This window comes from Juglans regia, chromosome 1 (assembly GCF_001411555.2).
Source record: "Juglans regia cultivar Chandler chromosome 1, Walnut 2.0, whole genome shotgun sequence".
Lineage (NCBI taxonomy): Eukaryota > Viridiplantae > Streptophyta > Magnoliopsida > Fagales > Juglandaceae > Juglans > Juglans regia.
Window position 1 is genome coordinate 836,320 of NC_049901.1, and position 24,262 is coordinate 860,581.

Consider the following 24,262-nt stretch of genomic DNA (forward strand, 5'->3'; position numbering starts at 1 on the left):
AACAACACAAATCCAAAATTATGATTCAACATTTTTTTATGTTGTCGATAGTGTAAGCCTTCCCCGAAGAAGCTGCCTATATAAATAAGATGCATTTAGGAAAGCAACTCTTGGAATGGATTTGCATTATGCTTAAAGATGGATTGGTAGAAGGAGCGGACGGTGAACTTCCCCTTCATCGAGGGACGGAATATATATATTATTGTTTATAAAGAGCCGCTGTATAAGCAATCCATCTATGATCAATATCCGGTAACTGTCACTTATGGTGAACAAAGAAATAAACGAACAAAACATAGGTTTTCCAATTTGTGACGTCGAGTGTTGAATAATTGGGGTGGTAAGGTTTATTATCGTCATACAACATACGCTCCAAACATCATGCCAAAACTCTTTTTAATTACATTCCTTGACTGTTGCCCCCTACCTAAATCTCGTGCCTTGTTGCCAACAAAATGATACAAGCGAAAATACAAAGGTAGCTCAGGAAACCAGCGACATTATTGGAGTTTCAAAGTCATCAATTCAAGTTCATTTCTACCTCTCATCAGGCTGCAGATATATTTGCCAAAGCCTTATCTGCAACTCGATTTCATTTACTCAGCTCCAAGCTCAGGGTAGGTGAGTTACCTCCCATTAGCTTAATGGGGGGCTGTTAAGATGAATGACCCTGCTTCAGACAACTCAGACATAGAACTACATCTCGCACTTGACGACTCAACTGCTGATCAAGATAAGTTGTAGAAACCAAATGATGTTGTTGATGCACTACAAAATGGCATTATCCTGAACAACCATATTACACTATTTAAATTCAAATGCATAACTATAGTGTATATCTGTAACTTGGTTTTTATATGCAATAATTGGTGCATATCTATTTATCATATTCAAAGTTCAAACTCGTGTATGGCTATAAATTGATTAATACCACACAGCTTCAGTATCCTGGCTGAAACTATTTTTCTGCATTTTATATATTCGTTGCTGATAAATGGTTTTACGTTCGGGTAAATATTTAATTTTGTCATTGTTCATCCTCGTATATTAGGTTATAAAAATAGGATTGAAGGAGAACGAGTTTGTGGGTACATATATCCAAACGCAATAGCTGCGTTTGTAAGTTGAAATGGTGAGAAATGCATTTGATTGAATGAAGGAGAAGAATGTGAAGTTATGAACTTTGCTGGTTATAGAATGCGTGGCCGAGCCTTAGCGCGCACTGGGGTCAAACCAAAGTGTGTCACTTTTATGTCAGTTTACCTGCTTGAAACCATGCTAATCTTTGAAAATAAGGCTGGCATTGGTTTAACTCCACTCATGAGCCTTGAATTTGGTGTAAAACGAGCAGTATTGCACATGCACGGTTGATCTTCTTGGGGATGCCGGTAATCTCTTCAAGGCGTGAGGCCTGATTCTGCAAGTAGTCTGGACTCTGGAGTTCCCTTCGTGGGGCTTGTATGATTCACAGAAACATCGAGAGGATTTACAAAAATGTTGTCGTCGAACACATATCATGAAGAGTGGTGGACAACTTCTGGAATCTGGATTCAGTTTGATAGACCTAAATTGTAGAGAATTATGCGTATTAATTTGGACAAACTGACCGTGAAGCTTTAAGAATTTGGGCATATACCCAATATATAAAGACCATATTTCAGTTGTTCATGATAATAAATGCAAGGAAATGAGTAGTGATAAACACAACACTTTTCACAACACATGTTATAAAATAAGGGTATTTTTGTAAAATGATGTTAGTTTCATAAGGTATTTTACAAAAATATCCCTTCTTTTAAAACATTGTTGTGTAAAGTGTTGTATAAAGTGTTGTGTATTTATCATTTTTCCAACAAGAAAGCTGAGTTATGGGACCATTTCTAAAGCAGTCTTCCAAGACCTTAAGAATCCAAGCTTGCAATTCATACAGCACTTAAGAGTTAAGAGTGGCATGGGGGGAAAAGTCCTAACAAGAAAAGCAAAAAGGAAATGATCCTGAATTCAATCAAAAGCATACATAGCTCACAGAATCTAATTTAACACTTGCATCAAGCAACGTCATTGTGATGACTGAGTGCAGCTGAGAAGGTTTGTGATGAGTTAACAACTCTTGCTAAAGAAGCAGCCATTTCAGATACCACTGCAACAACTTGATCCACCACTTGAACACTTTAACCATAGTGGCAAAGATATGAATATCAGGAGTTTCTTTGTCTTGCTGCGTGTTATCTCCGGGCATGATTTTTCCTTCTAAAACCAATTTAGGATTAATTATTTAACATCTTAATAGCTGAACTATCTAAACATCATCAAGAATATCCCTTCCAAACACTGAAAATTTTCACTTTTGATGTCAATCACAATGTTAAGCCATCTCACTAACCTGGAAAATAAATTTATGTGTCTCATCAACACCTAAATAACATGTCACAGAACATTTCAAATTTCTAAGATTTGCATTATTTCACCATTGAAAACCACTGTCATCAGATTTAGGTCAATCACTACTTAATAAAGCTTAAGTTTAATGCATTCTGAAAACTGAGCAGAGAACTTTCTTCTCCCAGAAAAAAAAAAAAAAAAAAAAAAAGAAAGAGAGAACAAATATTGAATAATGTGTTTATATTTTTTTAATAAATGCCATTATACAAGACAAGCAAAAATAAACAAAAGTACAGGCCACAACAGGCACAAGTCATAGAACAGGTAAGCATATGAACAAAAAACATAAAAGGCACAAACAAATCTAGATATCTTCCATCTATGTGAAATCAGATCAAAGATATTCTTATAAGAGGCATATTTATCGAGCAAACATTCTATACACCAACATGTAGAATGAAGTACAAAAATAAGGAAAAATGAAATGAAAAAGATATGCAAACACAACAATAAAAATCACACGTACAAAGCACAAAATAACATGTTACTTGTATAATCATACATCTAATGTGGCTCAACGCAATTAATAGAAGCAGAACACAAAATCCAAAGAACAGATTTAAGACATCTTTAATCCATCGGCTCTTAGATTAAAGGCACCCATATAAGAGGCGTGTATATTTGTCACACAAGCATCACATACAAGACGAACACACATTCATATGGACAAAAGAAAACACAAGCACAGGGCAAACATAAACAAGCATAAACAACAAAACATGAGATAGCCCATTAGTGGATAGTAGAACCCAGCACAGAATCACAACCAAACCCTAAAACACAAAATCCATCATATACATACAAAATCCAGCACTCATTTAAGCACAGAAACAAATAGACTATACAAATTGACATTCCCATTCAAAACTAAAAAATCATTGTAAATATGTATTTTTTTAATCATCGTAAATATTTTAAAACAATCACAATATTATTAAAAAAATACTTTCTTAATCACTAAATAAAAAAAACTCATTCAAGACAATAATTAGATCCCAAATTCGGAATACAAAACATTTATGAATGATATTATTATTGTTACAAAATGGCGTATTTTTTTAGAAAAACGATGCGGTTTTGTATCTTAGATGATTTTTTATTATATAAAAGGACCTGCTATGGATTAATTAGGTTAAAATTCGAATCTGTAATCGAGTCAAAGCGACTAGAATAATAAAAAATGATTTATATATAATATTTTATACAACTATATTTTAAATGAGAGATATTTTTATATTTTAGATGATATTTTTATATAAAAGGACCCGGTTATGGATTAATTAGGTTCAAATTTGAATATGTAATCGAGTCAGAGCGGGTAGAATAATATAAAATGATTTATACACAATATTTTTTATAATATTTTACATAATTATATTTTAAATGAGAAATATTTTTATAAAACATATTATAAAAGTAACATAATTTTATAAAAATATTCTCATTTTATAATATTATTGTAGAATGTATTATATAGTATATTATGTGTATATCATTACTCAAGAATAATATTTCAAATCCAGGATTGAAAAATAGGAAGAAACCTAATTTCAATAATCGTGTTTTAAGACGAGATTGATTATACCAAAGATATGTCGAGGAATATGCCCCATACAAATACCCGTAGGCTCGGCTGCTGCTGCTGCTAACTGTCTAGTGTCTACACTAAACAAATTCCCAAATTATTCGCCCTAATTATATGGCAGGCCTGTAATGTATGTATATATTCAAAGTGTACGAGGATCATCATAAACCTGCACTAGCCACAGTACAACAGACTATGAGATTAATCTCTCTCTCTCTCTCTCTTTCTGAAAAACTTACACCCAAATTTAATAAATACATCATTCATATAAAATCTGTCGTGTCGATTAATATGAAAATAAGTTATATATATATAATTGTTATAATTCTTCCTATAAACAATATAATTGTTGTAATTGAGCTTTGGAAAACATTTTTATAAATTTATATATTTAAAATAATGATAATTTTATTTTATAAAATAAGTATTCAATTTAAAACAAAAGTTTTGTGTGATTATTATTTTATTTTTCAAATTTTGATTTTAATTTGGCGATTAGACGAATAAAATAAAAAAAACCCTTGCAGGCAGTGCGAGTCATTCAGTGCAACCAACACATACAACAAATATCTGCGAGCGTCATTCTCGCTTTCATTTCTGGATTCCGACCTCCTCCCTCTTTGAACTCCCACTCAGTCACATTCAGTCTCTCCGCCCCTCTCTGGTCTCTTCCAATGGCTCTCTCAGAAAAAACATCGCGGCAGTCTCTGATCCCCAGCTTCCTCTACTCGTCTTCCCTCTCCCATAAAACCCTACCTCTCGATAATATCATTCCTCCCCCTAATCTTAACACCCTCTTCTCTCAACCCTCGTCTCCCAGTAGCAACGTCTTTGTTCCCGCCCCTAGCGAGCCTTCCAAGAAGATCGAGATGTACTCCCCACAATTCTACGCCGCCTGTACCGTCGGAGGCATCCTCAGCTGTGGTCTCACTCACATGGCCGTCACTCCCCTCGACCTCGTCAAATGCAATATGCAGGTCCTTATTTCCTTCCGCTTTTTCTTCGCTCTCCCTCTCTTTTTTCCCCTTCCGACTTTGATGCCATCTTCCTAACATTACCGTACCTTATTAGATCTACATGTATCTCTCCGCGCGTTGCTATTTGTTCTACTGCATTGGCTCATTATTCGTGTGGATCTGAAATTTTTTCTTCACGATCTTATCCGTTTGTATGGATTTCTATCGAGCTCATTTGATTGTCTCAATGTTGGAGTAGTTGTCTTTTCGGATCTATTTATGGTCAGACTTTCGGCTGATGATTTCACCTTACGGATGTGACTTTAAATCTACGATTTATTCTTTTTCTTTTAAAAATATGTTCTCTTTTGGGTTGTTTCAAGATTTGTGTTATTTCAGCTGAAAATTCGTTGTCGAAGATTTTTTTCGAGATATCAGAATTAGTTTTCCGCCGTGCCAGATTTTCACTGGATTTGATCTTTCGGTGTTTTTAATGAACTTGAGCTTTGCTTTTTGGTTCTTTTTTCTATTTCCTTCGTTTTTTTATAAGTAATTGTAAATTTTACTGAATAACAGTAGGCATAGCCCCAAGCATGCGGGCGTATACATTGCTTTCCAGTAGTTCGTTATTTCTTTTCTTTATTGAAAGGTGCAAGTACGCAGTTGATAATGAGTTTTACTTATAAAAAAAAAGTACGCATTTGATTATGAGTTAATGATGTTGCATTGTAATATGATTTTTTTCGTGGAATGTATGAATCTTCTGATTGCTGGGATTTTTGGTCTTTAAGAGTGTATCTTGAGGTCATATCGTCTCTTATTCTTGACTATATAACCTTCGCATGAACTATAAATATAAATTTCTTTTTTATTTCTTTTGATGGTGTTACCGATAAAAATAAATAAAATTCTTTTGATGGGTGCTAACACGCTAATTTGTAAAGCTTTGTGGTCAAAGGGTCTACTTGAGATGAGCTGTGTAGACTTTACATCCTGAGTTTGATTCCGCAATTGGAGTTTTCTTGAATGATCTGATACATGTTCTGGCTAGTGGGGTTGTGCACAATGTTTTGAATACCGTACCGGATGGCGTACCGGTCAAGACACTGGAACGAAATATTTCGATACCGGTACCGTTTCGTGTACCGTTTCGGGATAGTCGATATATGAATAAATTATATATATAAATATATATAACAATTATATTTTAAAATAATAGTTTATATATGAATAAATTATATATAAATACATACATACATATAAATTATAAATAGTCTAATCTAAATTGGGGGTCAAAAAATAAACTTGTAGTTTGAAAGAACGAAATATAGGCGGTCGAATAAAATTTAGCGAAGCGGCGGTACCATACCCGGTACGGTATATATCTAGTACCTGTACCGGCCGGACGGCCGAAACGAAAAATTTCGGCCGTACCGGCCGGTACGGTACGAAATTAAAAACATTGGTTGTGCATCTAAGGTTTGCTCCCCAAGGATGAGTGCAAAAGGCCCTGCCTTGGTGATGTTCCACATCATTAAAAAGCATACTAATTTGTACAAAATGGCCCATGCTTTATTTGGTTCTCATATCACGAAACAGGATTTAACAAAACTCTTGAAGATAATTTAACTTTCATCTCACTGAAACTTGGACATGTTCATAATGCAGATTTTTTGGATATATTAAATCTGTGTGGAGGCTGTACTTTTTTTATTGGATGTATGTGCAGAATGAGATGATTTGACAAAAATGAGTTATTTCCTTCAATTTCAAGAATATGTTTGAAATAGAGAATGCATAGAATCATCTTACCTTTTTTTTCTCAACAATCAAACGGTTGGATATTTAATATGAATTGTCACTCTCGGATACAAGGGTGCTGATAAATATTGAGATTTTTGGCTTTCAGATTGACCCTGCAAAGTACAAAAGCATCTCATCTGGGTTTGGAGTGTTGCTGAAGGATCAGGGCGTCAGAGGCTTCTTCAGGGGTTGGGTACCAACCTTGCTTGGCTACAGTGCTCAGGGTGCTTGCAAGTTTGGATTCTACGAATTCTTTAAGAAGTACTACTCTGACATTGCTGGACCTGAGTATGCATCCAAGTACAAGACCTTGATCTATCTTGCTGGTTCTGCATCTGCTGAGGTCATTGCAGATATTGCACTTTGCCCTTTCGAGGCAGTGAAGGTCCGAGTTCAAACACAGCCTGGTTTTGCTAGAGGTCTTTCTGATGGGCTTCCTAAGTTTGTTAAATCTGAAGGCGTTCTGGGGTATGCATATGAATGGGGTTCCTTTTTTTTCAAATAATATATGACATTGCAATTAAGGATGCATTTCTAACTGATTTTTCAAATCATGCAGACTGTACAAGGGTCTAGTTCCTCTCTGGGGACGTCAGATTCCATGTAAGTTGGAGTGGGGGAAGGAATTGGATTGGTAGTTCTCTGTTTTTGACTAACAAAATTCATAGTTATGATTATGTTGGAGTCCTAGAAAAATTATTTAAATTTTCTTATATGCATCCCATGTATTGGGCTATGCCTTTTGTTTTTATTAATTAAAAACTAAAAAAATATTTGGAGTTACTTAATGTCAAATGCTTGAACACTACATAAATGCCAATAGAACTAAAATTTTTAGACGAGTCTCAAGTGAGGCTTTCATGGAGGTATGTATTATACGCTATTTTAGACTTTCCAAACGTGCAAATGATTGTGTTGAATACATTTTTTTTTTTACCTCCATATTCTTAACATGTGAATGATTATGTTGCAAGAACTTGCTTGAGTATCATATATTAGTTTTCATTTTGAAAAGCTAAATTGTTTCATATGTTGAGTTTCAATAATTTGTATACTTCAATTTTGGATATTCCTTGTAGAAACTAGAAAAAGCATACATGTATATACCAGTGTTTTAAATTTTGTACCGTACCGGCTGGTACGGCCAAAATTTTTCGTTTCGGTCGTCCGGCCGGTACAGGTACTATATCTGTTCCGTACTGGCTAAAATACCGGCCGGTACCGTCCATACCGGACTAAATTTCGGCCTGTGTGTTTTTTTTTTCGTTTTTTCAAACTACGAATTTATTTTTTAACCCCTAATCCAGACTAGACTATTTATAATTTTTATACATATGTATTTATATATAATTTATTTATATATAGACTATTATTTTGGAATATAATTTTTATATATATTTATATATATAATTTATTTATATATCGACTATCCCGAAACGTTATCCCGAAACGCTATCCCGAAATGGTACCGGTACCGAAATATTTCATTCCAGTGCTTTGACCGGTACGACGTCCGGTACGGTATTCAAAACATTGGTATATACACACACATAACAAATATACATGCATACATACTCCATCCCAGGAAATACCGATATTTCGCTTTTTTGGATGCAGTTGATGTTCTGCAGTTTCTCTGGTCTTTGTTTTGATATACACAAAAGTTACCATCTTTGCTTGTTCTCAATCCAGCTTGGTTCCGTGGTGCCATATTTGTTTGTTGAAAAGTTGTTGACCCTAAACCAGGGATTTAATAGAAAAATGTGGCAAGAAAAAAGTGCTCAGCTCCTTAAAACTATTGTCGATGCCTTCTTACCTTTCTTTTGTATCATTATGTTCATTCTTGCAGATACAATGATGAAGTTTGCATCTTTTGAGGCCATTGTGGAGAATATTTATAAGTATGCCATCCCCACTCCGAAGGACCAGTGTAGTAAAAGTCTGCAGCTGGGTGTGAGTTTTGCTGGTGGATATGTGGCTGGTATATTCTGTGCTATTGTGTCTCATCCTGCTGACAATCTTGTCTCTTTCCTCAACAATGCCAAAGGGGCAACTGTTGGTGATGTGAGTGATTCTCCTAAGCATGGTTCCCTGGTACTTGTTTATTTCTTCACACTTTCTTCAAATCTGTCTTCTGGTTTGTCCAGGCTGTGAAGAAGCTAGGTTTGTGGGGTCTCTTTACCCGTGGGCTTCCTCTCCGTATTGTCATGATTGGAACTCTTACCGGAGCTCAGTGGGGAATCTATGACGCCTTCAAAGTTTTCGTGGGATTGTGAGTTCATTTTATAGCTGTGAAGTGGTTGCGTAAACTTTTGTCTTTCATGTTACTCATTTTTGTAGCTAATCGTGATTTGGTGTTATCTTCAGGCCAACCACTGGCGGGATCACTCCTGCTGCTGTCACCGCTGCAACTGAGGTTGCAAAGGTGTAGCAGTGCTGATGATCAGCATAATTTTTGTCATTTCATGGAAGTTAGGAAAGACATCTATGGGGACAAAATAAACAGAGAATTGCTGAATCTGTTTTGATGGCTCCCAAGCGGAGTATTCTTTTGAATTTGGAACTGTATCCAATTTTCCTAGTGTGAAGGATGGTTTTATAATTTATTCTCATCCTTCTGACTGCTTTAATACTTAGTTAGGTCCATAATGAATTTGCACACTGATGTTTGGATCATGTTTCCCCGCAAGCACGGGTCAAAAAATAATGGGCGTATTGAGTGATACGCTGAGTTCTCTCTTTCTTTTCTGTTTTTTTGCTTTTTTTTGGAAGGCGATTGTGATTAAGCTGAAACATATTAGCGACTCGGTTGTTTTGTTGATGTCACATTGTAGCTTTAAAGCATTTCTCTTTTATTAATAGAGTTGATAGACAATCATGTAAGCCAAGTGGAATGGAAATGGAAGTGAGATAAAACTATAGAATGCGTGTTTGTTTCACCCAATACGCCAAATGCCACTAACTAGGTCTTGTTTGATGTTTGCAGCTTATGGGGTTTTTCGTTGCCTCCCAAGATTTTGGAGTCGCGAGTTATTTTATGCCCTATGGTAAATAAATGAATACACCTGGTGTGTTTTACTGTTTTTGGTGCCGATTCGTAACAGTGGCGCCTAATGAGATCAGAGATTAACTGGATTCAAAATGTGATGGATAATAAAATCAACTATCGATCCTAAGCCATCTCTTCTCGCGTGTTGAAAAAAAAAAGACTTAACATTTTTGAAAATGTTTTGATCAAGAATTGAATCCCAGATAACCTAAATGCTCCAGACAAAGGCCGAGGAGGAGATGGAGGTTTTGGTGGCGGAGTCCAAAATGGAGGTATTCTTCTTGACATTGCTTCTTTACGGTGTGGCCACCCTTATCTTCACCCAAGGTTTCCTTTTCAACTCAGGTGAATATTTAACTTAATACAGTTGACCTCATAAAAATACAAACGAAAACAGACCTAGCAACTATGGAACGAAGGCAAAGGACATGAGTTGATCGATCAGACATTAGTGGGCACTTGTCCTGTAACCAAGGCTCTGTGATTGATCCATATCTCATTGTTGTGTTCAGGAAGATCCTACTGTCAGGTCTCCCATGTCAATGGCTGTTCTTATGCTTGAGAGCAAAAATAGTGGAGTCTATTATTAAAAAATTAATTCTTTTTCATGCAGGTCTCGTATTTATTCATTTTTTTCAAAGTGATTGTACGGCGCTTACACACTCACGACTGCAACTATCATTTCTCTTAAAGAAATATCTCTTCACAACCTTCTCATCTTTCTTGACCATACCGCATGGTATATTCCTTCCAGGCTTGCTCAATCAGATGACCATCTAGGTAAAATGGTCTTATTAGTTAGGTAAATAACGCATCTTGAAATTATCTCCATCCATACCATGCTTTTTTTAATAGGTAATCAAGGAGCTTTATTCATAAGAAAAGACATAGTCCAAGTACACATGATCTTGTTCACATGGCCCTATGAAGCAAAGAAGCTAAGTGGGCTACTCCAACCTTATTAGTGTAAATTATTGAGGTTCCCTCATAATAGGCTGTAAAAGATAACACGATTTCAAGAATGATGGAGCTAAAACGCACTCCCAAAATTGTGTCAACAAACTGTGCTGAGTCAAAAAGCAAATGTTTCGTTGGAAAGCCATTAATGAACATAAGAGTGCACATACCAAGAATGATGGCAGTGGACCATATCTCAGAATGCTCTCTAAGAAAACATGTACAGCAGAAAAGTGCATCCAGGAGCTAAAAACCTACAGGCAAGAAACATATTCTTGTGTAAAATAACGATGTATAGTGATAATTGTTATAATAGAACTAAACGAAACTTAGAAAACTGTAAGCCATAAAACCAATTTGGAAGATTTTGATCATCTATAGGCCAGTAGGCTACATTGGTGGGCAAATAAGTCAGAGGTGTCCTAAAGATGAGGAATAGCACAAACAAAAATACCTCCCTATAACTTGTATAGCACCACTGCAAAAGAGAACTCCTCAGTCTTTCCTGGTCTTGCATTAATTTTTCTAATTCTAGCTTCCGACTCTGTTGTGCTTCTGAACTAGATTCAAAATCACGTTTCTGAATGACAGTAGAATGGCAAAAAAACCACTAATTAGATATTTCCCACCAGGCCAAACACTGAAAGTAGAAGAAATTAGAAAATTGCAATAAATTCTTCATGCATTTACGCACTGGTGATAGTTCGCATAAGCATACTCACTTGAAAACCTCTATCACGTGCACTTGTTCTAAAATTATCTGCAACACGACAAAAGAGTGTTGTAGAATAAAGAGCATATTCATTATCCTCATACAACTTCTTGGAGGACCTGGGGACCTGAATGTGGTTAGCTTGATTAATCAGACAGGAAAGATAAAAAGAAACAAAAAGTAAAAGAGTTAGACTACAACTATTCCAGAGGTTAAATCATTGATCAGCAAGTTAGCGTTCTAAATCACCATCCTACAAGACTGTCTTCGAGGCTGTAACAACAAGAATTGGAATATATACATAAAAATAAATTTTTTTTAATGAGTACACATAAAAACCTATTCTTACTACAAAGCTTGTCAAAGTCTCATAGTTGGCCAACCAGTCTTTCTGTGAATACTTGAGAACAATTGCAAGGAGAGTCACTAGATGTTCTGAGGTAATTATATCCTCTGGTTTCACCAGATTTGAGAGATCTCGCACAACTAAGCTGAAATATGCAGAAAGGAAAGGTAGATCGGCTAAGAGGCCAGAATAAAATACATTTTGCATAGATGCCACAACCAGGCATAGAAGAAAAAGGCCACTTCAGGGGAAAAAAAGTATACCTTCCACTTTGCTTCCGGGTTATAGCATTAAGCTGACTGCAGACAGTGTTATACTCAGTAACACGAACCTAACGAGTCAAAGCATTAACTCAAGGAATACTTAACTATATATAAAAAGTTTATTTGCTCATCATCCAGTTTAATTCTTTGGGCAAGCAACATAAGATATCAACACAATCCAAGCGAGGTATAAAAAGGCTTTGAGTGAGGATTATGGGGAAAACTGAAATTTGTAATAAAATATTTTACTAAAAAAACCAAAAGGCATCCAAGTACACAAAGGAAGCTTAAAGCAATGGAGTGATTTTGCATCGACCAGAAAATAATTACATGGCTCATTCTAGTCAAGTGCAGTGAAACGAAGGTTTAATATAACCAACTGACCATATTAGATGTATCATCCTAACGCAACTTATATTTCCATGAAAATGTTGTGTCTCCAATAGTCTTAAGCACGCATAATTATCCAGAATCAATTTTACTAACAAGCAAGCAAAAAAGTTCATTTTTCTCTGCCTAAATATCAGATATAACCAAAATATCAAATCAACAAGACATTACTGTTGATTACCTTGAGATCATCCTCGATCTTTGTCACTTGACTATGAATGCTATCTACTATCTCTCTCAAAGGTGCCATAGTCGGGTACTTATCTTCATCCCAAAGAAACCTTTTCCATTTAAGAAACCCAAAAACGTCTCAGTTCACAACAAACAGATGACTCATAATCACCAAAACACCAGCCCCCCTCCAAAAAAAAAAGTGTTTCTAAATTTAATGGTCATTTACCTAGTGAGGTAAGAATCAACCGGCACTCCATCAACGGTAAGAGAATTGCTTTCCACACCCGATACCCTCTCCAGTTCCTCGATCTGACACCTGATCTTGTGCATCACTCATTCCACAAAGCTGTTCGACTGCACATTTCCGAAGTTTAACTCCCAAATTCATTGTTTAGAATGAATAGAAATCTTTTAAATATCATATCAATATCAACATTTGCAACCCAATTACCACATATTACTCTGAAGAAGTTACAGATTCTATGAACAAAAAAATACGTAATAAATTGATAACAAAAGCAAAATACAAAATTTGAATCTTGAAAAAAAAGGAGTATCTTGCACGAATTAAATAAATAGAACTTGTGAAATCTAAATAACAAAGTTATGCGAGATTGTATCCACATGTTGGATAAATTACCTTTACCAGATCGTCGCTGAGAGAGAGGAGAGAATCAAGGGTTCCAACACGGAGATTAGGAATATTGAACAACAAAAATTGAACCGAATATACATTAATTCAATAAAAAAGAAACATACTTTGCAATGAAATGGATGTGTGAAATGGAGTAAATACTCTGTAGAGAGGAGTGTCAAAGGAACGTTTGGAGATTTGTTCTTGCAATCGGTTCCAGATAGAAGAGGCAGAGTTCTGAACAGGAAGAGAGACGACCCAGTATCTCGTCGCCATTGAAGCTTCGATTGCAAGCTCAGAGAGAGAGAGGTGCGGCAATGACAGAGACGAAAATGCTAGCAAAATTTTTAAAGAGGTTGTGTGTTCTACTGCGGATGGTAGTTGGCGCAGAACATAAATCCAATGAGCTCACACCGGATTGACGTTGGTTGTGTTGTGTAGTGTGAATTACTATTACTGTATTTCACCTGCCCACCTCCCTGTAGTAAGAGTGAGTAATCGTAGATAGTAAATTTCGTAATTTTTTTTTTTTAGAAAAGTGTGTTAGTTTATTATTAAAAAAATTAATTAATTTTTTATATAAATCTTATATTTATTTATTTATTTATTTTAAAATCAAATGCAACGTTTATCTATTTTCTAACTACAAATATCATTTGTCTAATATAAAAACTTAGAACCAGTATTTAGTGTATTATTGCAGCGCCAGTGTGTGCGCGCGCGCGTATATATATATATATATATATATATATATATATATATATATATATATATATATAAATATATATTAAGATCTTCTAACCCTTTTCAATGCATATCCATTATTTTTAGCTAAATATTTTTGAGTTTATCCAAGTCGTAGAAATCCGAGGGTGTAAACTGTTGGATGCTGCGTGCATACATATTTCTGATTTTGATTGTCTTTTTTAATCATATGACAGTCTTGAAGTTGCAAGCAAGCCATGTTTATTAACAAGATCTCCCTCCCGACTATAATCATTTGCACATTCGACTATTGTTATGCGAGTAATATATAGGCATAATCCTTTTTACGAAGCTGTCCTTGACTCCCTCAATTCAAATGGTGAGATAGACCATATTAATGAGACCTACATTACCTTAATCAAAAAGATAAAGACTCTCAAGAAAGTTTCTGATAATAGGTCAATCACTTTATGCAATGTTATTTACAAGCTTATTTCTAAAGTATTGGCCAACAGAATGAAAACTATTTTACCTATGTTATCTCTCCCACACAAAGTGCCTTTATAATTGGAAGATTGATCATGGATAATGTGGTGGTTGCTTATGAAACTATGCACTCAATGAATTGCAGAATTTTAGGACAATTTTTTTGCCATTTCTAAACTGGGTATATGGCTATGAAGCTCAATATAAGTAAATCATATGATAGAGTGGAGTGAGATTTCTTAAGAGCTGTAATATATGGGTCAATGGAAGATGGATTGAACTTGTGGCGAGATGTATAAACTCAGTATCCTACTCAATCATCATTAATGGTTCACCCCAATGCTCATTTAAGCCAACTAGAGGAATTAGACAGGGTAATCCTCTATCACCCTACATTTTCATTCTCTAATCTAAAGTTTTGAGTACTCTCCTCAATAATGTAGAAGCATCAAGATTGATCACGAGCATCCCTATTGCTTGAGGCCAACTTTACATTAACCACATTTTTTCTGCATATGATAGCTTGCTTTTTTCCAAGGCAAATTCCTTGGAGTGGAGCAGACTGATAGATATCTTGGACATCTATGAAAGAGCTTCAAGACAAAGACTCAACAAAGAAAAAACTTATATTCATTTCAACACCAACACCAACTGAATCATTATGAGCATAGAAAGAGTTAGATCTTCCTGATCTTATGAAAAAAGTACTTTGGTTTACCGGCCCCCATTGGAAGATCTCGAACTCAAGCACTCAAAAGTATACTTGATAGGGTGAGAACAAGAATCAACAACCAGAAAACAAAGTTCCTTTCTCAAGCAAGCAATGAAATTTTACTAAAATTAGTGATTGTGCTCTGCCTACATATTGTATGGGTGTTTTAAGCTCCCAATATCCCTTCTCAAAGAAATCAATAGAGTCATGAATAACTATTGATGGGCACAACAGTAGAATGAGAGGAAAATCCACTAGGTATCTTAGAATTAGATAGGAAAGGCAAAGACAGTTAGAGATTTAGGCTTTCGAGATTTGAAGAGTTTCAACTTGGCTATGCTTGCCAAGCAAGGAAGAAGAATAATTCAGAAACATGACTCCCTAGCAGCACAAGTTTTAAGATTGAAATATTTCCTTCAAACTTCTTTCTTTCAAGCAAAACTAGGCTCCAGGCTATCTTTCATATGGAAGAGCCATATTGCACCTAGACATCCGATGGAGGAAGGATCTATTGGAGGATTGATAATGGACAAAAAGTTAGAATATGGAAGGACAAATGGCTACCTCAATCAACCACTTATAAAGTACAAGCAATGGAATCAATTGTTGCTCTTATTAATTCAAATACTAAGCAATGGAATGTTCCACTGATTGAAGATGTTTTTTTCCAGTAATGAAGTTGTTATCATCAAGAGAATTCCTATTAGTCTCTCAAATAGCCCAGCCAAGTTGATATTGAGATGCATTGCAAATGGTCAGTTTTCTATTAAAAGTGTCTATCACTTACAAAAAGAACTCTTTGATTGAGCTAAAGGGCAGGCTTCAAGGTCCAACTAGAAGAAAGAAGAATGGCCAAGAATCTAGCAGCTTAAAATTCTAAATGCTGCTAAAGTGTTTCTATGGAAAGCTTGCCTTGAAGCTATTCCCACAAATCTAAATCTCTTTAAAAAGAAAATAGTTGAGTAACCTAATTGTCTAATTTGGAAATAGAAATCAACTATACATGCTCTTTGGGACTGTACTGTAGCAAAGGATGTTGGGAGCCTATGCTCCAAGAATATTAAAAAAAATAGATTTTCAGCAGAATGTTTTAAGGATCTCTTTTCATCTGTGTTTGAATCTTGTGAGCAAGAACAATTGGTAGAAATTGCAATGACTGCAATGAGACTTTGGCAAAGAATAAATGATTTTGAGTTTAAAGCCAATTTCACCCATCCAAATTCTGCGGTGCAATACTCGAAACAACTTTTGCTAGACCTCAAGGAAGTGCAAAAAGGAGTTGCTAATTCTATAGTAGGTGGGGACAAGCTAAGATGCAGATGGAAGCCTCCTGTTGAAGGTGTTTACAAGGTAAATTGTGATGCAGCCATCAACAAATCATTTGGCAAAGTTGGCATTGGTATAGTAGCTAGAGATTGTGAAAGAAAAGTGTAGGCCACAAAAAAGATGAAAAAAGAGTTGTTTCTTGACCCTTACCTAGCTAAATTTTTTGGAGCTCTTCAAGTAACAATCTTTGCTGTTGAAATTGGTTTAAGGAAAATTATTTTAAAAGGTGATGCTCTCCAAGTTGTCAATAGCATTACACAGTCAAAAAATTTTTGGAATAGTGCAGGAGTGCAGGAGTGCTAATCCCATATGTTAAACAACTTTTTTCACGGTTTGATAGTTGGTCTGTCCAACATATTAGAAGGGAAGCTAATGTTGTAGCTCATTTTTTAGTAAAAAACTCTCCTGAGCTATTGAATGATGCCTTTGATTTGGAAGATTGTCCCTCTTGTATTTTTTTTCCCTTTATGATGAATGTTATTAATAAAAAAAAATCATTTTTATGACTTTTTACGTAATTATTAGGACTTAAACCATTAGTTCCCTTAATCTTTATGGTTGGGAAAAAAAATTGGGAATTATTTTAGCATGAGAATGAATCATTGGAAGATCTCTAGTATTTTATTTTGGATTAATTGCCAAGAAGCCAATAGGGAAATGACACTTGGCATCTTTAATGGGATAAGCAAAAAGAGCTAAGTATGGATGAATTGAAAGTTAAGCACAATATTGTTTTATCTAGGGCCCTCGATCACTAAAGATGTGATGGATTAAGGATAGATGTCATAAGCCAATACCATGTGAATTTAAGAAGCTTAGGCCTTTCTTGAAAAGTCTTAGAAATTAGGCCCAAACATGAAGAAAGCATGGAGCCTTTGAGCCTTAACTTGGTAATAGTAGATGCCTTTGGCCCAACATTAAAAAGACATGTCATTTTGATCCAACCATGGTAGACCTTTGAGGCCTTATCTAAGCCCTCAAATCTGGACATAAGGTCCACTCATTGATCCACACCAAAAGTCCACAACCAAGAGACTTACACAAATAGCTCTACAAGCTCAACAAGGCCCAAAAGCATTGTCTTCCATTTTTACACTTCTAATTGAAGCTCACATACACTATACAATTGCCTTCTCTCAAGCGCAAGAAGTACCCCACGCTCCTAAGATCCCCACTTGACCATTAATTAAGTTTCTAGCTTGAGTTATGGGCATTAATCAAGTTATACATGATTAGTGATTTCTAAACCATATTGTAAGCTTAATTTTCATTTTAATGATTTCCCACATTTTTTTGATCTGAAATTTATTGATTTTATTACTGAATTGCATCATTCTTAGGCCAATTAGAAGTTTAATTTTGACCCAACACATGTCAATGCCAAAATTACCACAATCGACACACATGTGCACCTTCATGTGCATTGCATCAAGTCAGCCCCTAGCCTATGCCTTTTGCACCATTTTCTCAAGGGAAATTTCATAACTTAACACCTCACATTATCCCTCATAGTTCAATTCTAATGATGGACAAATTGGCTCCAAGGAACCAAACCAAAAACCCAACCAATTCCATTAGAAACCTAGATGAAGTTAACCCGAGTGACATTTGAATTTATGCTCTTGGTTGAGCCAACACCACACGCCACCTCCCTTTTCCCCCAATCCCCATGAGCCCCTCAAAGTCATCATGAAGTCTTGACTAAGTTTTCCCCCAAGCCAAACAACACAAACCGATGGGCATCAAGCTTGAACCACTCGACAACTTCACCCTCTTCCATGAGCTGCACATACTTGAGCACTTGGCAGCCAATCATCCACCTTTCACTACCTAAACAGCCTTCAAGGAGTGACATTATACCTGTACAAATCAGTCATAGAAAAAGACAAGAGTGATGTAAGCATGAAATGAAAATCTGTCCAGATTTTTAGACTCCTACCCAACGACATCATAGCATGACTTCATGTACATAGCATGACTTCATGTATTTTTTTTTTCATTTTTCATTTTTTTTTTGCACCATGGCAGCACCTACACCCACATAGCACCTTGCAGCACTTGAAATGAAAAAATCGTGAAAGGTTAGGATACTATTCACCTGCACAAGTGATGACACAAGCTGAAATTTCATCACCACACTCCACCGCCCACTCAACCATTCAACAAGCCCTTCTTCATCTAAGGCCAACGTCCCCTTCCCCTCTTGAAGCCTATAATACCTCTCTCACTTCCTCATTTCTTCACATCTCTCCTCCAAGTCTTCTCTTGAGTCTTAAGAGCATTTCTCCCCCTAGTAAGCAATAAAGTGAAACCGAGTGAGGTTCTTGAGAGTTCTCGAGTGAAGTTGCCTTGAGAGTTCTAAGGGTCACAAATCTTTGTAAGTAACATTTCCCTAATTTTTGTTAGTATTAGCATAGCATGTTAGACTTTGATTTATGCCATGGAAATGAGTTTTTAATTGAGTTTAGTAGAGGTTACTAGACTTAGTTCAAAACCGGGTTAATTAGGATCATTGATTTCATAAATTGTTTTTAAGTTGAGTTTTTAGTCATGACATATCTTAGAATAAGTTTATATGATTCAAGAATGTCTTATGAATCTTGAATGTTTAATTTTGAAGTTAGAAACATGCCATAATAGGCTTTAATTCTATCTTGTATTGATTATCTAAGCATGCATTGATTTTGATTAGTTTATGCTTAATTTATGGAAGTTTTGATTAGTTTACCTAGACTTAAATAATGTGCATTTAGAAAAGCCTTGTGATTAGGATAGGAACGAAAATGCATGATTTGATTAAGTTTTTAAAATATTTCTTGGTGAATAAAGATAGAAACATCATGCATGCTTAATGGATGATTTAGTAGTGATTAAGGTCTTGAGCCATGTTTAAGTGTTGGGATAAATTTGTATGATCTGAACTTAAGTTTTTAATTTTTCATTAAGGTTGTAATTAGTGATGACACTTGATGAAATTGAGTACACATGCATCCATGAGGGTTAATTAGTTGAAATCACACTAGGCATTAATAAAATGCATACTACGGGTTGGTTGTGATTAGCATAGTTACACTTTGATTCTTAAAATTTTAAGGGCATAGATGGTTTTAAAACATAGAAAATATGAGATTTGTGAAGTCTGGTAAATCTTGAGGCTTATTTGTAAATAGTGAAAATTTAAGGTCTTAGTGTCAATTTTAGAAAATTTAGAGGTATTTTTGTAAATACCCATTTTAAAACCCTTTTGATTATGAACATCTTCTTTAGAAGATCAAATCCTAACTTAGTGTAACATTGTTTACAACCACTATGATTTTTCAAACTTGAACAATTTGTAAGTTGGCATCTAACTTACACTTTGATAATTTATTTATGATTTATTGATAAATGTCACATTCATGATATAAATGTCATTTGAACATGAAACATCATGTTATATGATATATTGAATATATGAATACTTGCTTACATAACATGTGCAATTTTCACCTTTCGAGTATGTTATACAAAAATTGTCATTTTCACATGAAGCACACTTACAAACACATGTCATGCAAAATTTTTCAAAGCATAGTATGAAAACTTAATTTTTGTCATGACCCCAAAAGTTAGGATGAGAATTTCTCCTAATGGAACTTCTCTGTCTATTCTGGAGTGAGTGAAAATGGAGTGGTAACATCTGGGCTGACGAAAAACAGTCAACATGCTTCGAATGGATTCTTTGTAAAGAACGCCAGACCGAATTCAAAATTTTATGACACTTAAAGCTAGTGGGTGTATATTTTATGATGTTATGTATTGAGACCAAATTTGCAGATAACGTAATTTTAATATGAGTTGTACTACGGTCACAATATATATGGGAAACTGTGATGATATCATAGTTTATGAAGTTAATGTTAATATGATTGTTAATGATGATGAAACGTTATGTTTTTTTGAAAGTTAAATTGAAAAGTATTCTCTGTAAGAAAATATGCATCAAAGTTTTTCTGAAAATGTTGAAGAATCTAGATGGGAGACAAATATTGACTTTCTGCATAGCATGCATTTTATAATTATCATTTATCATGCATTATTTATCTTTGTGCAAGTTAGTTGTTTAAGTTGTTGAAATTTTAAGTAAATTTCACCCCTTGTGAACCCACTATCATTCCATTCGGGATAATAGAAATTGTATTAGGACCAGACGAGAACAGACATGATGGACCAGTGGATCTGACTGGTTGAAGAGGAACTGGACCTCGATCGAAGATTAGATCTTATTTTGATATTCATAGCTCTAACACTTCATACCTTAGAGCGTATGAATGAGTTGATCTAATCATGGAGACTTTATTATTTGAAGTATTTTGTATTGAGGATATGCTACCTTATCATTTGATCTCATGATGAATATTAACACTATTAGGATATTTTAGTTCATTATGAAATAAGTTACATTTAGTTAACATTATTCCGCTACGATTATTGCATATTACTAGTTGCATTCTTGGATGCATTGCATATTAACTGTCATGAACGGGAGTATGTAACCTTGTGTTGCATATCTTGATGTTCCAAGACTTCGTTACATCCCAAGCAGAGAATTGTGAGCATCACATAATGATACTTTCATAAGTTAATTTTATAAAAATGTCTATCATTTAAAATATAATTGTATATAGAATGATAAAAAATAATTCTGTATCTATTATTCTACATTGTTATACAAGTGGAAAAAAACCGTAATTAAAAATATCAATTCCAAAAACACCATTTGTAATCCTCTTTAAATTAAAAAGTTTTCATGTGCATGGATAAATACAAATATATACTTTAGTCTTTAAACAGATTTATGAAATTATTTTTTTAAGATCAGAATCGATTAAACATTTCGATGTAATAAATAAGTATAAAGCCGTGGTATACGCACTCCCAAACCCTAACCCACCCCTCCGAGTCCAGAAGCCCCAAATCAAATCTCATGTCGAGTTCTCCAACAGCATAATTTTGGATGGTGGAGACCAAGCATCAACTCGAACCTACAATATTCCCCGCGAAGCGCAAACCCGATCTCAGCTCCGAAGACAACCCACAAAAAACTCCGAAAGCTTCAACCACCTCTCGATAACAGCACTATCGTTTCCCAAGAGAAAAACCCAATCCTAGAAGCTCCTGAACGCGATTCTTCAACACCCGACGACAAAGACATCAAACTTGAGGCCGATCCACTCGCCGAATTCGGAGACGATGATTACGAAGATGATGATGAAAATGACGAGAATGATCGTGGGGAAGCTGAGGTGGACAGAAAGGGGAAGGGAATAGTGAGGGATGACAAGGGCAAAGGCAAATTGAAGGTGGAAGAAGAAGATGCTGATGATGACGAAGACGATGATAGAGGTAGCGGGATTGATATATCCAATAGTGAAAGCGATTTATTAGACGATCCACTAGCGGAGGTCGATTTAGATAACATTCTTCCGTCCAGGACTCGGAGGCGGATGGTTTAGCCCGGTGTTTACGTCGCCAACGATATTGATAACAACGACAATGACAGCGACGATAGCGACGACAGCGATGCGTGAGTTTAAGGAATGGAAGGTTAGTGAAATTTTTTAATTGAAGTCTTGGTTTTAGATTCGATGGTAGTTTTTGGTGCTGCAGTGAGATTTATGTTAAAACTAAAACTAAAAAGGGGAACAATGGCGGTGTTGTAAGTTGAACTCAATGCTAAATGTGACGATGGTTTTTGTTTTCGTTTTCGTTTCACTTTGATGACATTTTTATTTACCCGATCTCCGAGGAAGCGGAATCGCATGTCTATGTGCTTATTTCTTCCGCCAGTAACTGAATTATTTGCCACGTGAGTAGCTGAAGAGATGTTAGGACTGAGTCACTGACTCCAGTTAAGATCTTGATTAACATCAACATTGTTTGAATTGGCTTTGCCTTTGCAAAAAAACGCTGAGGCTGAAATTACTTTGCTTGTGATATGGGTGCATCATGGATTAGTACTATCCAAGGCTGTGGCAACAAGAATAAACTGATAGAGAGGGGGAGACCGTCAAAGCCCTATTTGTGCCAAGCGACCAAATTTTCCAATGTTAAAACACAGAATTCACAATTAAAAAGTTTCCAACATTAGGTCAGACTAAAGCTTCTTGGGCTAACTGAAACATATCTACATTAACCCAAATGCCATAGCTAGTTGAGGTAGTCACTGAGGACAAAACATCCTAACTTCTCAACCAGAAGACCTTGTTCAAGGGAGGAATCCCTGCTTAGTTGACCAAGTGCATAAACAAAAGTATTACTTGGTGATGAATTCTTCAATGTAAGTAGAAGGCCCATCCCAAAAGAGGAATATATATGTTGCTTGGGTTCATAGTCACTTAATTGCTCACCTACATCACATGAAAGGTCATCAGTTTCTATTCCCTGACCCACAGTTGTTATCTTAGCACGATACTTAGAAGCCACAACTACACCTCGATGTGCTTTCTGTTACTAGATTGTGTCAACAAGTTATTCTTGATTCTTGCTCTCCAACGTTTCATGAAAGCCCGAGCGTCCAATGCTTATTGGCCATGCAATCAACGGTTTGTTATGCGCGGCCAGGACAATAGGGATGTATGGTTGTTTCTCAGAAGCTGACTTAATACTGATAAAGTAGGTGGTTGTTAAGGATTTGGTTTAGGTTGTTTTAGAGTTGCAGGGTATATAGTATACACCTTGCATGATGGACTTGAACTAGTAGTTTGTTATTGCAAATACTATAGTGAGCTTCCCTTGGTTTTTGTAAAATTGAGAAACTAATTACTTTGGTATTCACTTTTTAGAATTATGCACCTGGTTTGGAATTTATGGTACAAGGTCTAAGTTCTACTGGATGTAGGTTATTGTAAACGGTATTATTTTATGTCATGAGGACCTTTTTTTATGTTTTATTTTTGGTGATTGTATTTGTAGGGATTATTGCAAAAACAGAGAATGGGAGGGAGGCTACCTTTGGAATATATGTGCTTACTGGCCAAAAGAAAGGAATTATATATGCTTGGCAGAGCTCAACCGACGTCAAAGCTGGCGGGTTGTGGTAGATATGAATTGCATGGATGCCCATGTCTGAATTATCAGTAACAAGAGATTTTTATGGCGACCTCGTCAAGAAATAGAAATACTTAAGCTATGTGGGCTCTTTGCTCTAAAGGTGACTCTACTTCAATATTTGCACAATCTGACTATTGATTTTCAACCTTTCCAAAGTTAAAACCCCCGTTTATGCCACCCTGTGCTCTCTATGATGAAGTTCAATCAGTATGGTAGTAATTCTTTGTAACTGTTATTAATTGAAGATTGTTGGTGTGTTTGGTCATACCGCAATCTTCATATATATATATATATATACACACACATGAAACTGCAAGTAACGTGCGAGGATGAAGTACCTATTAAACCTCTATTGGGCCTAGTCCTCCTCAGATACAAACCCTTTGAAATTAACCACTCCTTTCGACATCCAATAGGGCCAATGTTCGTCATCTTGCGTAGTCCAAGAATCAGTGCAATGCCGACTATTTCGGCCATTGACGTGGACGAACAACATCCGAAACAGGAGAGGGATAAACGTTAACAGCAAATAAAAATTAAAAAGGGCCCCTAAATGTATACCCCACATTTGATCTTTCTATCTTACCCCTTCCAATTTCTCATCCCAACTGTGGTGTTACAGTCCCAGAA

The 24,262-nt window shown here is 35.6% G+C and overlaps 3 protein-coding genes across 8 annotated transcripts; 2 read left to right on the plus strand and 1 right to left on the minus strand.

Annotated features, from left to right (window-relative positions):
• Positions 1-4,492: 4,492 nt before the first annotated feature.
• LOC109001303 (mitochondrial phosphate carrier protein 3, mitochondrial-like) lies at positions 4,493-9,669 on the plus strand. The gene is made up of 6 exons (XM_018978526.2): positions 4,493-5,004; positions 6,893-7,254; positions 7,346-7,389; positions 8,636-8,850; positions 8,934-9,058; positions 9,154-9,669. Exons 1-6 carry the CDS (start codon positions 4,702-4,704, stop codon positions 9,215-9,217), a joined length of 1,113 nt encoding a protein of 370 aa, XP_018834071.1. The 5' UTR covers positions 4,493-4,701; the 3' UTR covers positions 9,218-9,669.
• Positions 9,670-10,698: 1,029 nt separating this feature from the next.
• LOC109001304 (V-type proton ATPase subunit C-like) lies at positions 10,699-13,729 on the minus strand. Of its 6 annotated transcripts, none has more exons than XM_018978531.2 (9): positions 13,474-13,729; positions 13,318-13,333; positions 12,904-13,031; positions 12,685-12,784; positions 12,114-12,181; positions 11,854-11,995; positions 11,515-11,631; positions 11,247-11,372; positions 10,699-11,046 (listed from the first exon to the last, which is right to left on the minus strand). In XM_018978531.2, the coding sequence occupies exons 3-9, from the start codon at positions 13,005-13,007 to the stop codon at positions 10,807-10,809; spliced, it is 897 nt and encodes a 298-aa protein (XP_018834076.1). In that variant the 5' UTR covers positions 13,008-13,031; positions 13,318-13,333; positions 13,474-13,729; the 3' UTR covers positions 10,699-10,806. The 6 variants fall into 6 exon arrangements, with proteins under 6 accessions (XP_018834076.1, XP_018834074.1, XP_018834077.1 ...); XM_018978529.2 differs by having other exon boundaries at positions 13,437-13,729; XM_018978532.2 differs by lacking the exon at positions 13,318-13,333.
• Positions 13,730-21,536: 7,807 nt separating this feature from the next.
• On the plus strand, positions 21,537-22,035 carry LOC109001256 (prostatic spermine-binding protein-like). Its single transcript, XM_018978455.1, has 2 exons — positions 21,537-21,600; positions 21,692-22,035. The coding sequence occupies exons 1-2, from the start codon at positions 21,537-21,539 to the stop codon at positions 22,033-22,035; spliced, it is 408 nt and encodes a 135-aa protein (XP_018834000.1).
• Positions 22,036-24,262: the final 2,227 nt, after the last annotated feature.